This window comes from Anopheles coluzzii, chromosome 2, assembly GCF_943734685.1.
Source record: "Anopheles coluzzii chromosome 2, AcolN3, whole genome shotgun sequence".
Taxonomy (NCBI): Eukaryota; Metazoa; Arthropoda; class Insecta; order Diptera; family Culicidae; genus Anopheles; species Anopheles coluzzii.
The window spans coordinates 71,712,691-71,728,897 of record NC_064670.1 but is presented as its reverse complement, the minus strand read 5'-3'; the positions used below and the strand labels follow the sequence as shown (position 1 = coordinate 71,728,897).

Sequence of the window (16,207 nt, the reverse complement as noted above, 5' to 3'; positions counted from 1 at the left end):
ATAATCAAATTAATAATAAATGCAAAAGGCTTATTGTGGTGCCTTTCATCACACAATGAGCAAACATCGACATCGGTTGGCTGGTTGAATGGGAATTCAGGTTAATCGAACAATTCTTGTGAAACACTGCCAAACCGTCGAACTGCTGTTTGTTTGCTTGTTGATCACTGGTTAAAGCTTCGCGAAAGCCGGTCGCGAACACGGGAATGTAATTTGGCTTGAACTGGTTTTGGTCATGGAAATGAAATTGTTATTGCGTTGTTGTGTTGATGTTCCTGTATCGACAAACGACAGGAAACGTAAAACAATAGGTATTCTTTACACTGTACTCACCGCACTGTTGCCTATCATGGAAATGAGAACCAGTGTGGCGTTACTAAGCAAATGTGGAATTGTGTATTGCGAGACAAAACTTTCACAAATATTGTTTGAGCGTTTGTGTGCGTTTATGGTATGATAGATAGTACTGAGCAAGTAGCTGGAAGGTTTTGAACATTTAACATATGAATTGGTTTGCAGTATGCCCATGGGAGAAAGGGATTGATTTTTAGAAAATATTGCATATTGCAATATATTATATATTTTACATATTTTATATTACATTGAAACACGATCTACAGTTTAGGAACTAGTGTTTTGTAATTTTATGTTATGTTAAGGATGCAAAACATCTCAGGCTCATGCGTAAAATTCTGCGTATTTTTTTTTCAGTACTCTGGCATTCGAATTGGCCCAGTCGTTAAACGTGACGTTATGAAAGCATCGACCATGTTGGAGCATGAAAATCAGTAAGTAAATGATTAAGCATACGTTGGAATTATTACTGTTGATTAAAGTTCTTAGTTAATTGAACATAAATTAAGTTGTGACATTGTTTTTAAATTAATTTGTTGTCTTTTTGTAAAATGTTTACTCTTATATAAAAAAGAGCCACACACGTCTTAACCATTCGTTAAAGTGGGCGATTGACAGATGCGTCTTATTTGATTTAAGACGAGTGTGTACAATAAATCAAGTATCTCGCTACATATTGTAATACATTTTTAAAGCCTAATGTTATGCAGAAATAAAAAATAGATGTACTAAACATTTCAAATTCCAAAGAGAAAGTATCCATACGTAACATAATGATAATATTGTATCTTTCCAGGTATGCTACTATATTAGCTTTCGATGTGAAGGTTGAGAGAGATGCTCAAGATCTGGCAGACAATTTGGGTGTAAAAATTTTCCAAGCGGATATCATTTACCATCTGTTTGACAAATTCATGGCCTATCGTGAAGAAATCAAGCAGCGCAAACGAGACGAATTTAAAACCATCGCTGTTTTCCCCTGCAAATTAAAGGTAAATGGATGAGTTTGTTAAAGGGGCGATAAGGTAACAAAAAATCTATCTCATTACAGATTCTACCCCAGTGTGTGTTTAACAGTCGTGACCCAATCGTGATGGGTGTGATGGTTGAGGCTGGTATCGTCAAGGAAGGTACGCCAATCACAGTGCCTAGCAAAGAGGTATGTAAATTTTTTACCTTTACACCAATATCATATTGTGTTGTACTAAAATACAATAACAGAATTATTATTATTATTATTATTATTATTATTTATTTTTGATTGGATTGATCCAAATCCAGTTGCTTTCGGATTCGAATCCCGATCAACTCAGAATCAAACATATTAGGAAAGCAAACAATAAATCATGAGATTTATCAAAATAAAAATCTGGAAACAACCAGAAAACATTGGAAAACTCAATATACGGGTTTTGCCGGTCAAGAATGGTAATAAAACGAATTCAATACCAAACATTTCAATTTGCTGAACGATTCGTCAGGATTAGTCGGATTCGAAGCTATATTTATTTCGGAGTCGGTTTCGGATTAAGAATGTCTTTGTCGGAGTGGATTCACGAATCCAATCTGGAGCTCTCATCACTAATGACAATCCCAATTGGATTCTAGCAGAGAAAGGCTTGATTCGGTTTAGCAGACGAATGAGCAATAGTCACAACTTAAACATAATTTAAAATTAATAATATTAGATTAAACAAGTTTTACTTGATTTAATCGGGTAGATACTATGTCCTTCATTTCATTTTAAAAGAGCATAATATTCTATAAAATTAGAAATAAAATCTGCTTACAGTAGTAACTTTTTTTTAATCTGTCAACACTTTGATTGATAAGCGCCAGAAATGTTTTTACAAACAACGTTTTGCGCATTACGAAATGAGTTTATATATCTACTTCGTGTTGTCATAAAAAAAAATCATGTTTTTGGAGGGTTAAAAAGGCTAAATGATAATGCAATGAAATAAAAAGCAAACATTGTGAAACAATGATCTGACGGAGTTGTTGAAACAAAACAAATCAATGAGAAAAAATCATCTGCTGTATGAATCCCACAGTCTAGACACATGTGTACGTAAAGTCACGCAAATTTGTGTTCTATGCGTACCCGGGGAAACAACAGTCCGACCGGAAGGAAGTGGCTAGTAGTAAGACCGTACGGGAGGGGTAAATAACGAGATCCGAAGCAAACATATGCTTCGCATTCTGTATCGTGCGTTAGCACCGCAGCTGATCGTAAATTCTTCATTTCCTCTAAACGTTGTATGGAGTCGTATGGAAGAAAAAGGAAGCCTCTGTAGTTAAGCGTGTGGGGGATAAAATCGGAAACAAACCAACAAACGAATAAGCGAACAAACGCACGCAAAAGAATGGACAAGAAGGAATGAACCAAACATAATTTCCGGATGTTATTCTTCCGGTCTTTCATTTAAGAAAGCCGAGGTAAAAAGGAAGGCAGGGTAGGGTGGTTTTGATCGTTGTTCCGCTTTCGACCGGAACTATTCCGCTCATGCTACGAGGCAGGTTTCTTCATTCTTCTTCTATACTTTTGAGCTGCTTCTTCTTACTGCTGTGGTAATCGGTTGTTGGTGTTATTCTTATTCTGTTTTACTTCCGGCCTATGTCAATGGGACGAGATGGTAACTAATGGAATGGAATTTAGAAAAGTACATGTTCGTGTTATTCCGTATCCGTTCCGATCGCCTGTCCTGCTTGCGCTTGTATCTGGTATCTATAATTTATCTACTTGTCTCGCCTTCTGGCTGACCTTCTGTACTTCCGGTTGTTCCGGTCGTAAAAACTCGCGAGACATCTGTTTCGTTCGATTGCTGGATTTCTCAATGGAACGATTTTTACTACGAACGTTGTGTGAATGAAAAGTTCTGTTTTGAATGGGGTTGGCTGGAATAGCGTGAATGAATATTCCCCTCACTTCCGATGCTCGTTAAATGTGTCTTATTCTGGCAACTGTGCAATGCATTGGTATGGATTTATAATGCCATACTATGCAATTATGACATAATTTCCCATTCCACGGCCCTAAGACCTAAGGAAGTTGAACTGAAAAACCAGTCGCAAATGACGATTTCAGAATACTTTTAAGTTGTACGTGGAGTCATGCAGATGGAATGTATGTTCGTATAAAATAAATTATGTTTTCTTGAAAGTATAAACTGTAAAATTACGATGAGGTAAAGTTGCAAACAATATTTAGTTTTTTAAGTTTTGTAGTTTTTAACTGCTGAGGGTAATTTTATTTGTAACCGAGAGGGTTATTTTAACAATGGCAATAGTGTGTCAAACTTATTAAATCAGTTGCTAGTTTCAAGTAAAACTGGCAAATAACAGCTTATTGTTATGTCCCCGTCGCCGTTGTGCTTTATTTATTGCAACGTGTTCTCAATAGAATATGTAATTTTGAAGCGAATTCATTCAGTTGATTGACAATAACAAATCGTTTTTTTTCATATCTTATTCATCTAATTCTTCATACATTTATATTCATTTTTATTGATCCAGCGCTACGTTATGCTTTCCAAGGGCGTGATAGAGATAGTGTAGTCGGGACACTAGAGCTGAATTCTTATGTTCCTTCTTTTCCTTTGGTAATTAACTTCACGTTTACATTTTCTCTGTCTGACTGTCTGTCTGAGGTCAGGTGTCCTAATGTAAAGGTAATGAATGGAAGTAGAAGTGGTAAGACATACATTATATACCGTATTTTAGCGTGTAAAACGACCGCCTTTTAGGTCAAAAATGATCAAAATCAGGTTGAGGGGTCGTTATGCGCGGGTAGTAACTTTTCATTTGCAATGGAATTTATGAATTTATTCCAATTTGGAATTTTCAATTTATGCAGATTGTAATAATGAGGATGACATAATTGTTAATTCGTTTGAAAATAGCAGTGAGGACGAAACGGAGCAATTATATGAATTGTAACGTAAATCATGAATAATAACACAAAAAATCATCAAAATTTTGTAAAACTATAATAAACCCCACTTTTTCCAATATTTTGAATAATTTATCAGTGGAGGTCGTTCTTCTTCTTCTTCTATTTAGCGTAACGCCCTACGCGGACATGCCGGCCCATACAGTTTTCGAGACTTAATTCATTACCACGCAGCCGGTTAATCAATCCTTGCTACGGTGGGGACGGTTTATTGTAGGCTTGAACCCATGACGGGCATGTTATTGAGTCGTGGGGGTCGCGTTACACACGCTAAAACACGGTGCATTTTTGTGTTACCACTAGAACTATAGAATCATTCGTTTTGGATGGCATTAAACCTATTATTAATTATTGGTACTAGTATACAATGAGATGGTTATCTGTTAATTTATGGTTATTTCGAATTTAAATCAAACAAAAATTACACCTGTTTCCATCTACGTTCGAATCTCGTGCCGTTTGCATCGAATCGCAAACCGCCTGCTTCGAATCGCATGCCACTACGATCGAATGCGTGCACCCATGGTTGAATCGCGTGCCAGTACGGTTGAATCGCGTTCCACTATGGTCGAATCATATGCCACTACGATCGAATCGTGTGCCGCTACCATTGGATTGCTGAAAGCAAGAGCGTAGTAAACTGTTTGTTTACGTTTGAAAGCTGTTTCTTTCTTCGCCGACGGCATTTCATTTGTAAAATAGTACTAATAAAAGGCAGTTATTCACTGATTACACGTAAAATCCTTGTTATCAACGAATATCGTGGTCCCTTGTTAATGGTAAAATCCTTGTGTTCAACTAATATTCGGTGTTCGTTGTTGATGGTAAAATCCTTGGTTTCAACCAATATTCTTGGGGTTTACCTATAATCAGAGAATAAGAACCTTTTATGGGTATTTTACAAATGAAATGCCGTCGGCGAAGAAAGAAACAGCTTTCAAACGTAAACAAACAGTTTACTACGCTCTTGCTTTCAGCAATCCAATGGTAGCGGCACACGATTCGATCGTAGTGGCATATGATTCGACCATAGTGGAACGCGATTCAACCGTACTGGCACGCGATTCAACCATGGGTGCACGCATTCGATCGTAGTGGCATGCGATTCGAAGCAGGCGGTTTGCGATTCGATGCAAACGGCACGAGATTCGAACGTAGATGGAAACAGGTGTAATTCTAGTAATTCTACCTGAAATTCAATCTCTCCTTTTTTCGATAAATTTTGTCGAAAAGATATGTAGGCGAAAGAGATGATCTAAGCTCGGTAAAATTATTGTACGTTTTTCTTTAGTGGGAATTTTTGAATGTTTATATGAATACAGGCATGCAGAATCGACAGAGCCATAAAAATACATTTGTATAATATAAATTTTCCATATTTATAAAGTCCATTAAAAAGGCAAAAAATGAAGCAGTATAAACTATCCGCAGTGTACAAAAGAGGAATGAAATAACTAAAACAACCAATCGACGATTCAGCGCTTCCTGTTTTGATTTTACTTTTTCTTGCCCTACGGGAGCTTGCTCTACAGGTAGCTGATTGAATGTGGCGCATTTGCGCTGGTATCAGATCTCTTGTGCAAGTTTATGCTTGATCCAAAGCATCTAACCAACGTCCAGTCACCGGATGTTGTTGGCTTGGGGTGGATTTTTTGTAATGCAGCACTCCACCTTGACTGAATAGTGAGTTCTCCACACACTTCGTCCATTAGATTTGGCGTTTCTTTCCTTCTTAGTTGTTTGGATTCAAAGGAAATTATATATTATGTTAACCGCTTGTCACATGTTACACAGTTACAGTGATCGTGATTTTTGTGCTGCCCACAGCCAAATATACAATGTACAATATACAAGCACGTACATATTTTGCGTGATCAGGCACATGATACTTACGTGATCAAAGTCATTCGAGCTATATGTCGGACTCGGACCTGTCCGGCGTTGTCCTCACAAGAGGTCAAGTAAAATGGGATTATGATAAGGGAAACAATTTAAACTATAACATTTTATAAAGGTTTAATTTTTACACGAGCTAGATAGATGTTGCCCTATATTGAAATACTAGATGGGTACATCATGCAAATAGATTGTAACGGAACATATAAACATACAACGCTAGGGCGAATACGAATGTGGTAGGGCGAATACCAATAAAACACGTAATACACTCAGTAACTTGACAGAGCTAATGTATACGCAAATCAGTAAATCAGCTCAAAACATTTTATCGCAATACTTATTGTCAGTCCATGGCGTATATACATATGTATACGTATTTTGGATTAAACAATTCAAGAAACACAAACCCAGAACAATTAGAAGAGAGCGTGTGAACCTTACAACCGATTGGTTCTCTTGGAGCATCAATCTATAGCAAAGGAATCTGAAATAATTTCTGATCTATGAAAACGTTAAAACGTTCATCATCGTATGCCTCTAGGCATATTATCTACTCTACTTCCATATGTATTTCTACGTGTCATGGTAACCATACGAAATTTTCGTGACATAGTGCCGATGGGATCTAGCGTAGTTGATGATTTGATATTCATCACAGTCTGACACATGTGTTACGCAATTCAAAACGATCTTTATGTCCGACCATGGCCACACAATACGTGGATGGAGTCGGTCGTGTCGTGTGTTTTGCACGCTAGCATACTAAGCAATAGAAGGGAAAAACAAAACATATCGTCACAATTTGCTGGCCCCACCGGTTCTTTCCCATAAACACAGACCGTGAACAGCAAACGTTGATGCGCATGGCAAAATGCTCTGGCCATCCCCCAAACTGACAATGTACACCAAATAAAGCTGTGCTAAGCTATAATGCTAAATAGAAGAAACACATAGATTTGATGTGCGTAAGAACAAACCCCTAAGGATGTGATACTGGATAAGAATTTATTACATTTGTTAATATCCAAAATTGTTATTAATTCAAAATAAATGAGTTGTAGCGCACTACTGAAACTGAAACCAATTCGAAAGTAAATAAAAACAATAATTAAGCAATACGGTCTTGTCGTTCCAACTAAGAAAAGTGGTTAGTTTATTTAAGTATGCTTTGTATGTAGTTCGAGGATTGGAGATGTTAATTGTAAACTAATAATTAGTTTTGAAAATTCAAGATAAAAAAAATACAAAATGAAAAGTTGTCATCAATTTATTGCTCATTATTAACATCAAATTGTTGTTACATTATAACATTAGCACCAGATCCTCATTATAGTATTTTCATACACCATGTTTTTAAATTTGTTTTCATTATATGAAATGTAAAAAATGTTGTTAAATTGTGAAATAATTCACATAAACGTCATTTTTTCAAACTATTTTTTTATTCCGCAAAGCCGTGTGATCGTAGATTTCATAGTAGATGAAACATTTCACATGATCTGATCTGATCGTGATCTACCCAGTTAATTGAGGATAAATTGAGTCTATAAAATAATAATGAAAACAATCATCATTTTCAATTGCCCGTCATGGGTTCAAACCCCGAATAGACCATGCCCCCATACGTAGGACTGACTATCCTGCTATGGTAACAATAAGCCAAAGAAAGCCAAGCTCACTTCACTTTGTGCAAAAATATGAATGTGCAGTACATATATTTGACATCTTTTTGAAAATTTTTCGTCTACTAGGCGAATATAGCTTACTTCCGTACGAGTGTATTGTTGTTTACGTATCGCTGTTATTTGTATACACACTGATAAAATAAGGAATAACGAGATAGCGATTTTATAACTCTACATTGGCACCCCAATGTCTAGTAGTGATTAGAAGTACATGGGCGTTCCCGTTGTCCAATGTTCGAAGAATTTCTGTTATCTGTTCCATTAAACAATACGGAACTGCTAGCAAGATGTTTTGTTTTGTGTTAAATAATAGATTCGTTGAATTTGCATGTGATTTCCGCAGTGTGCAGGCAATGATTTATAAAACTAAACAATGCTGCAGAGGTAGATAGAGACGAACGTTTTGAATTTTATAGTTACAATCTTTAATCAGTTGCATGATGTTTGCTTTGCATTTTCTTGTGTTTAGTGTTTGTGGAATCAGTTTTATACACTATGCAAAATTAGTTTTAAGCATTGACACAGATATTATTCATAAATCTACATGAATGGTGTTCGTTCGTAAATTTCAAACATACTCACCGTCCCCGGATGTGCGAGACTGGTGGTGAACGAAAATAAACGTATTCGGATGCCCCTTAGGCAGCTAAACACTGCAGGAGATTTATTTTTCATTCGAATATTATCTTAAAATAGCTCTTCATTTATCATCTCCAAACGGATTTTCCCAATTTGAACAACACGTTAGATGAGGATGGTAGAGCGAATTTTGTTATATTAGAAGGTGCTTTACTTTACTTTTTTATTACATTTATAGTGGCAAGATGACATCGATGAACAATGTGCGACTGTGCGCACATTCTATGATGTTTTTTTTCCTTCCATGGTTAGTGAATGAAAACGGCTCTCCTACGGTACACTCAGAGCAATTTTCGTTCGATACGTGTTATGAATGGTTTCAGTTGGGTTGTGGCTGTCTCAGTTCATTTGAAGCTTGTCATTGTGTGAGTGTATTGCGCCACCCCCGGGTATGTTTATACTCCAGGGGTTTCATTGACAAATCAGGCTAGAAAGTCTCTCCTAAGAAATTCGGGAAAATTCGGGAGAAATAAAAGATTAATATACGGAATGTTGCTATTTTTCTATATTATCGCTTTTTTATATTTTGTGCTGTTTATTGCTCGCTACATCTGGTCTCTCTCTCTCTCTCTTTCTCTCTCTCTCTCTCTCTCTCTTTCTCTCTCTCTCTCTCTCTCTTTCTCTCCCTTCATCTCTTTCCTTCTCCCTCTCACGCTTGATTGTTCCCTCTATAAAACCAGTTGCTCTCGTTGAGCTATCTTTTCTCTCGTTAAAAAAACCGTGCACATGATGTAATAGCTCTGTCCTGTTTGTCCTGTTTACATGACAGCCTGTTCCAGACCGCTTTTGTTCCAGCATGCGCGCACTCAGTGGAAGCATAGTTCATTCATGGAAAGATACCTTGACTATTTTAGTTCTGAATCGCTGTACATCTTAATGCATACATTTTCCATTCATAAAACCATGAAATAGCACCTTAAAAAGTACCTTGTGCGTTATTTTTTTCATGCCTTTTTATCTTTTTATTTTCAAATTATCTTTGAAAAATATATTGTTTTTATGTTGTAAGACAGGGGTATCCAAGCTTTTCAGTCCGTGTGTCGCATTACTTCACAATCCACGTTGTTCAGGGACATTTCACGCTGCCTTTCGAATGAGTGAAATTTTAAGTCACCATAACTATATAACTATATTTAAGTGCCTACCATAACTATATGGACAGTCGTTTATAGCGATTTGCGACCAATCCTGAAGAGATGGATAAAAACAGTGAATTGTGCAAAATACAATTTTAGTTATTTGTATTTTTTTTTTATTTTAGCACCATTGTTATACAACGTATTAAAAACCGTTTTTAGGGTCCTATACTATACAAAAAATAAAAAAAATAGAAAAAACACTTAAACACTTAATAATGCATAAATATGGTCAAACGACCAATAATTTTAGTAAAAAAATAACATTTCACAACAGTCATGTTGAAAAACTAGTAACTGCGTGGGTATGTGATCATTTAGAACGTTAACAGAAATATGAGTTTCGTTATGAAATCCTAAGTATTTTGTAAAAATGTTGACACATTTCACAAAATAAAGGATTTTTCGGTCACGAAGTAACGGAATGGTCCCATTTATCTTTTAAATTCTTTGTAAAAGGCTAAAGAACATTTCACACTGACGAAAATAACTTAATTACTTTTAATTTACCGTATGGACCGCATTTTAGTGCAATACTACCACTATTGGTACTACCACCACTATAGGTACATTTACCCTATCTCAACATCTAAAAAAAAAGTTGTTCGTCCCTTTTTTCAGAAACCTTAGTGTAATAAAAAGTTTCATGTCATTTAAATCAATTTTTTATACACCCGGGCAGTAATGGGTTAACCTAATGTATGCTAATGCAGTAGTCTCCATCCTGTGGTTCGCTGACTACGTGTAGTCCGTGGTGTTAAAAGAAGTGGTACGCGTAGTAATTGATTGTTCAAAAGAAGGGCTTATTTGAATACATATCGTGCAATTATTTCCCACAATCAAGATTAAATTTTCAATAGGCATGTCTAGAATAAGATTTTTACATATTTTTGATCAAAAAGCTTTTTTATTTTCAAATTATCTTTGAAAAATATATTGTTTTTATGTTGTAAGACAGGGGTATCCAAGCTTTTCAGTCCGTGTGTCGCATTACTTCACAATCCACGTTGTTCAGGGACATTTCACGCTGCCTTTCGAATGAGTGAAATTTTAAGTCACGTTTTAATTAGAAAATACTAACTGAATATATAATATTTCTACAGCTAACTTTTATTGAAGTTTGAAATTCGTCTTTTAGTAGTAGTCTTTAAGTAGTATTACGGGGCACTAAGTAAGGATATGTAAACCTGATCCTCCAAATTGTATCGCAATAATTTATGTTCATCATACAGTGCCTACCATAACTATATGGACAGTCGTTTATCGCGATTTGCGACCAATCCTGAAGAGATGGATAAAAACAGTGAATTGTGCAAAATACAATTTTAGTTATTTGTATTTTTTTTAATTTTAGCACAATTGTTATACAACGTATTAAAAACCGTTTTTAGGGTCCTATACTATAAAAAAATAAAAAAAAAAATAGAAAAACACTTAAACACCTAAAAATGCATAAATATGGTCAAACGACCAATAATTTTAGTAAAACAATAACATTTCACAACAGTCATGTTGAAAAACTAGTAATTGCGTGGGTATTGGATCATTTAGAACGTTAACAGAAATATGAGTTTCGTTATGAAATCCTAAGGATTTTGTAAAAATGTTGACACATTTCACAAAATAAAGGATTTTTCGGTCACGAAGTAACGGAATGGTCCCATTTATCTTTTAAATTCTTTGTAAAAGGCTAAAGAACATTTCACACTGACGAAAATAACTTAATTACTTTTAATTTACCGTATGGACCGCATTTTAGTGCAATACTACCACTATTGGTACTACCACCACTATAGGTACATTTACCCTATCTCAACATCTAAAAAAAAAGTTGTTCGTCCCTTTTTTCAGAAACCTTAGTGTAATAAAAAGTTTCATGTCATTTAAATCAATTTTTTATACACCCGGGCAGTAATGGGTTAACCTAATGTATGCTAATGCAGTAGTCTCCATCCTGTGGTTCGCTGACTACGTGTAGTCCGTGGCGTTAAAAGAAGTGGTACGCGTAGTAATTAATTGTTCAAAAGAAGGGCTTATTTGAATACATATCGTGCAATTATTTCCCACAATCAAGATTAAATTTTCAATAGGCATGTCTACAATAAGATTTTTACATATTTTTGATCAAAAAGCTTTGAACGAAGTCTACAAAATATATACCCTCCATATACCGGGTTTCGAATCATATAAGGGAATAGCTCAATCACTTAGAGGAATGTTGCAAGCAAGCTGTGGAAGTTTGCAATCATATAGGGGAATGTTGCAATCGATTAGGAGAATTTTGCAAGCGTACTGTGGAGCTGTCATCAGACTGTGGATGCCGCTTCCTTTCGTTAAGTTAAACTTTCCTTTCGTCAAGTAAGAAATCGTAATCGCAAACCTGTCAAATGTAGTAACGTAATTGATGGATAACGCCCTATCATTAGCAGGGTCGTACATATACATATATCACGTGGATATTGCACTAACGGTTTATCATTACCAATAATATTTTTCACATTGTTTCTACCCCAACCATTTCCACCTGTTTTACAGCTCATTGAGATTGGCGTCTAATCTGATTTTTACCAATAAAATACATTGCGAAACGGTCCGTTTCTTTAAATCATTCGCATTGAAGACAATAGAAAATCTATTTAGGTTTTCAGATGTTAAAATCGAATTATTTTATTAGTGTGTATTTGGTGTGTATGCACGCATGCGTGTCACCCCACGAATGAGTGGAATAAAAATATTATATACTTATTATATTTATTTATTTGTTATTTATACTACTTGACTCGAAATGTATAGTTCGTGGATTAAAAGTGTGTTTCTTTTCAATTACAGTTTACAGATATAGGCGTCGTGACGTCGATCGAAGCTAACCATAAACAATTGGAAAGTGCTCGAAAAGGACAAGAAGTGTGCCTCAAAATTGAACCCATACCAGGCGAGACACCTAAAATGTATGGTCGTCATTTCGATGAAACCGACATGCTAGTTAGTAAGGTAAGCTATACAAATGCTAAAATCATACTTTGTATTTAGATACGCGCAATCTATTGAATTCACGCTGGACCCGCTGCTCTACAGCAAAAATCAATGAATGTTTTACCTTTTTGTACTATTGGGATGTTGTTGTTTAATTTTTGGGGGTTTGGTCTAATAACGTTTCCCTTGAATCTATTTTTGTGAAAGGCGATTCTAATGCATTTTGCGACTGCGTGTTGTTTATTTTAAGCCAGAGCGGTAATAGCATCATCCGCCTGTTTGCTTTGCTAACGTTACCTGTTCGTATAGTTTTACAAGCAAGTACTACCAACCACAACAACGCTAGAATTAAGGTTGGGAGTCTTATATTTGGAAAAAGGGCAGCCTCATTAATGCGATGGTGAATGGTTAAAAATAACTCGCGTGTTTTTCAAACCCGACTTTTTCGATATTTAAATAGGTTTTTGTTGACGAAACATGTGTACCTGTATTAAAAATACTTCGGATGAAAATATATTGCTACCGGCATACGTGTGGCCATGTTTTGCTATATTTTTTTATTGCTACTCCAGTATTGTTTCTTTACTGATGCTGGTTGGCGGTTGTTGTGTAAGAATAGTAAAAAGACCGTTTGTGTTGTGATGATTTTATTATGTTTTAACAGTTTTTACAACTGTTTACTGTTTTCACTGTAATTATAACTTTTTAGTATGTTGAAGTTATTTATTTTTATTTAAATTCACATTATTACGGCTTCGGCCGTATTTTGTAATATTAAAGTTGTAATTACAGCATTGTTTATTTATTCCTCACCAGTATCTATTATTATACAATCCAATATATTGATGGTGGGAAGAAAAAACAACAAACTTATTTTACTAAGCCGTGTTGTGTTGGAAATGGGAAGTGCATATTGATGACGTAAAACACGCTGCACTATTCACTGACGTCATCCGAAAGTGAGTTATCAGGTCAAACCTAACCAACGTTAGCAGGATGTTCACCTAAAATAGGTCATCGATTCCCGTGACCATTTGCACCGATGCCACACTCTCTGTCTTGATGTTCTTTATTTGGGGTATGAATATAAATTAATTTATTACATTTTGAATAGTTCTACAGCTTGTCTTCCATTCCTTAAACAATTTGTCTACAATTATATTTCAAGAACATGCTTAATTTTACCTGGGCATAGAAAATATAAAATATTGTGTGTATTTTGCTGAAAATAATACACTTGAAAGTCTACTTATCATAAAAATATTAGATGAAATCTCGATAGTCTACCATTACTTATAGAACTAGAACCCTTGAGTTTTCTCTTGTACAGGACTCGCTGTATCTATTTCCAATTCCAATGCTGTTTAAATGTCGGCGTGATAAATAAATCCAATTTGTATTTGTTTATACAAGTACCAACCCGTATTTTGCGCCGTGCGACTATCGATCGATCCAATGACGTCATCGTTTAGGTACACTGGCATATTCTCGCTGTTAACAAGTTCTTTGTCTGTTCCTAAAGCGGAACCGCTTATGCGTGTTGAACCTAACGATGTGATCAAAATGACCTTTAAGTTCCAGCAAAATATTATTTATTCCTCATTTTGTATCACATTTATCAACTAAAAATTGTTAATAAGCTTTGCAAAATGTATGTCAGTATACATAAGTATATATAAAATTCGATACATAAGTATATATTATAATATATATTAATTACAATCCATTACAATATCACTCATTTAATTGAATACTCCTGAACAATCCACACGAAAAGAGATTTGGCGCTATGTAGTGTAGTACAATATAATAAAGTAATATTTTTAGAAGTAAATGGTGTAAATGGAATGATGGGTTTTTTTTTGCATCAAAACATACATTTCAACTATGACGTCAATGGAAGACTAAACAACTGACACCGCACGGGTGCATTGATCTCTATCACCAACTGCCATGCGCAGTAGGAAGACATTGAGGAAGGACGTTAAACACAGGGGCTTGGCGCTGTCTTTAAGGAAAACCCGTGTGTTGATCTATCAGAAATAACACGGCACACATTTTCCGTGTAAAGTCAAAATAGTATATGTTTATTAAATTCGTAATGCTATGCAGTAAGCTGAACGAATTGTGAGTAATTTTAAGATTTATTATATTATTATAATGGCAAAATACTGGCAAACTATACAAAGTTCATTGAAAAAAAAGCTTATACACGCCATTGAAATGTGATATTAGCTAGCTCTAGAGCATTTCTTAAAGGTTGCAATAATGTTAACAATTAACAACGCACTGCGAATAAAACAGTTTTGAAAGTTCTGAAACTTCCAACAATAACCTACTGGGTTTTTTTCCCAAACCCTTTACGATAGAATACATGTATTCAAATAGATCTAATTGAATTATTTCGTTTAAAATTATCCATCAAAAGATATTTATTTATTCGTTCATAATTAATTTCAATTAATCGCACCCATCCTGGCTCAATCAATGTAATAATCTCCGTGATGATATATTCAATATCCCGTTTCTGGCTAAACTCATAACTTTTGAAGGTAACGAATATTATAGATCGACTTAAAGCAACGAATTTTTGTTTGCATGTAAAATAAAGTAGTAAATAATTGATATATCTATTTATCTATTACCATTTGTTAAGCTTTTGAGTCAACGTTCAAGACATGCCACTCAATGTATCTTAGTAATAATCTGAATACTAGACTTTCCATTTTTAATCCGGCGAAATACATTTATCTCTGTTTAAGACTCAACTTAAAAAAAATATAATACAGTGTAAATACTAACCAAAACGATTGTCCATAATGACCTTAAACAACATATTTTAAAACATTGTAAGAAATTATATATTATGGCGGTTGTATTTTATAGGAAAAAGGGGCTAAATGACACTGTTAGGGATGTTGCTCTGAATCTCATTGGATAAACCACTTTACACTGATATTTGGACTGCAATCTTTAACATCTTATTCATGAAAAGCAATCAAAAGTAGGCGCATTGCATTTTGGCGCATCACAACATTGGACTTAAGGCTGTTTTGTTGAACAATTTAGTAAAATGCTTGAATATTTCAATAATTTACCTGTCATTTTGTCCCATACTGGAATGACCATTTTGCCCCAAGTGAAACATTTTACAAACTTTACTTTATTTTTTACATTAAATTAAAAGGGTGACTTTTTTCACGTAAACCATAGATAAATATCATGTGCCTAGATACACATCCTTTTTTTCTGTAATTATTTGTTAAATTCTTACGAAAGCTTATTTTCGAGACGGTGAAAATAACATCGTTTTTCAAAATGAGCAAACAATTCATTTGTTAATTTTTCAATTATCTTAGGTTATGAAACGTTCAACGGTTGGCCAATAATGCATGTGACCATTTCGCCCCACCTTTCCATTTTGCCCAACGTTCCCCTACAAAAAACGTACGTACAACGTACTTCATTACAAAAAATGCTTGTAACAACCCGGGGTACCACGTTCATCACAATTAGGTATCCTTATGAGTAAGGAAATCCGAACAATCATCTAATAACAAATAGATGAT

The 16,207-nt window shown here is 35.0% G+C and overlaps 1 protein-coding gene across 1 annotated transcript in view; it reads left to right on the top strand.

Moving 5' to 3' along the window:
* Positions 1-16,207, top strand: part of LOC120948694 (eukaryotic translation initiation factor 5B) — a 31,305-nt gene that overhangs the window by 11,733 nt on the left and 3,365 nt on the right. The window contains exons 4-7 of the mRNA XM_040365317.2: positions 712-788; positions 1,151-1,346; positions 1,406-1,513; positions 12,495-12,656. Of these exons, the coding sequence (XP_040221251.2) occupies positions 712-788; positions 1,151-1,346; positions 1,406-1,513; positions 12,495-12,656 (543 nt within the window). The remainder of the gene's footprint in view (positions 1-711; positions 789-1,150; positions 1,347-1,405; positions 1,514-12,494; positions 12,657-16,207) is intronic.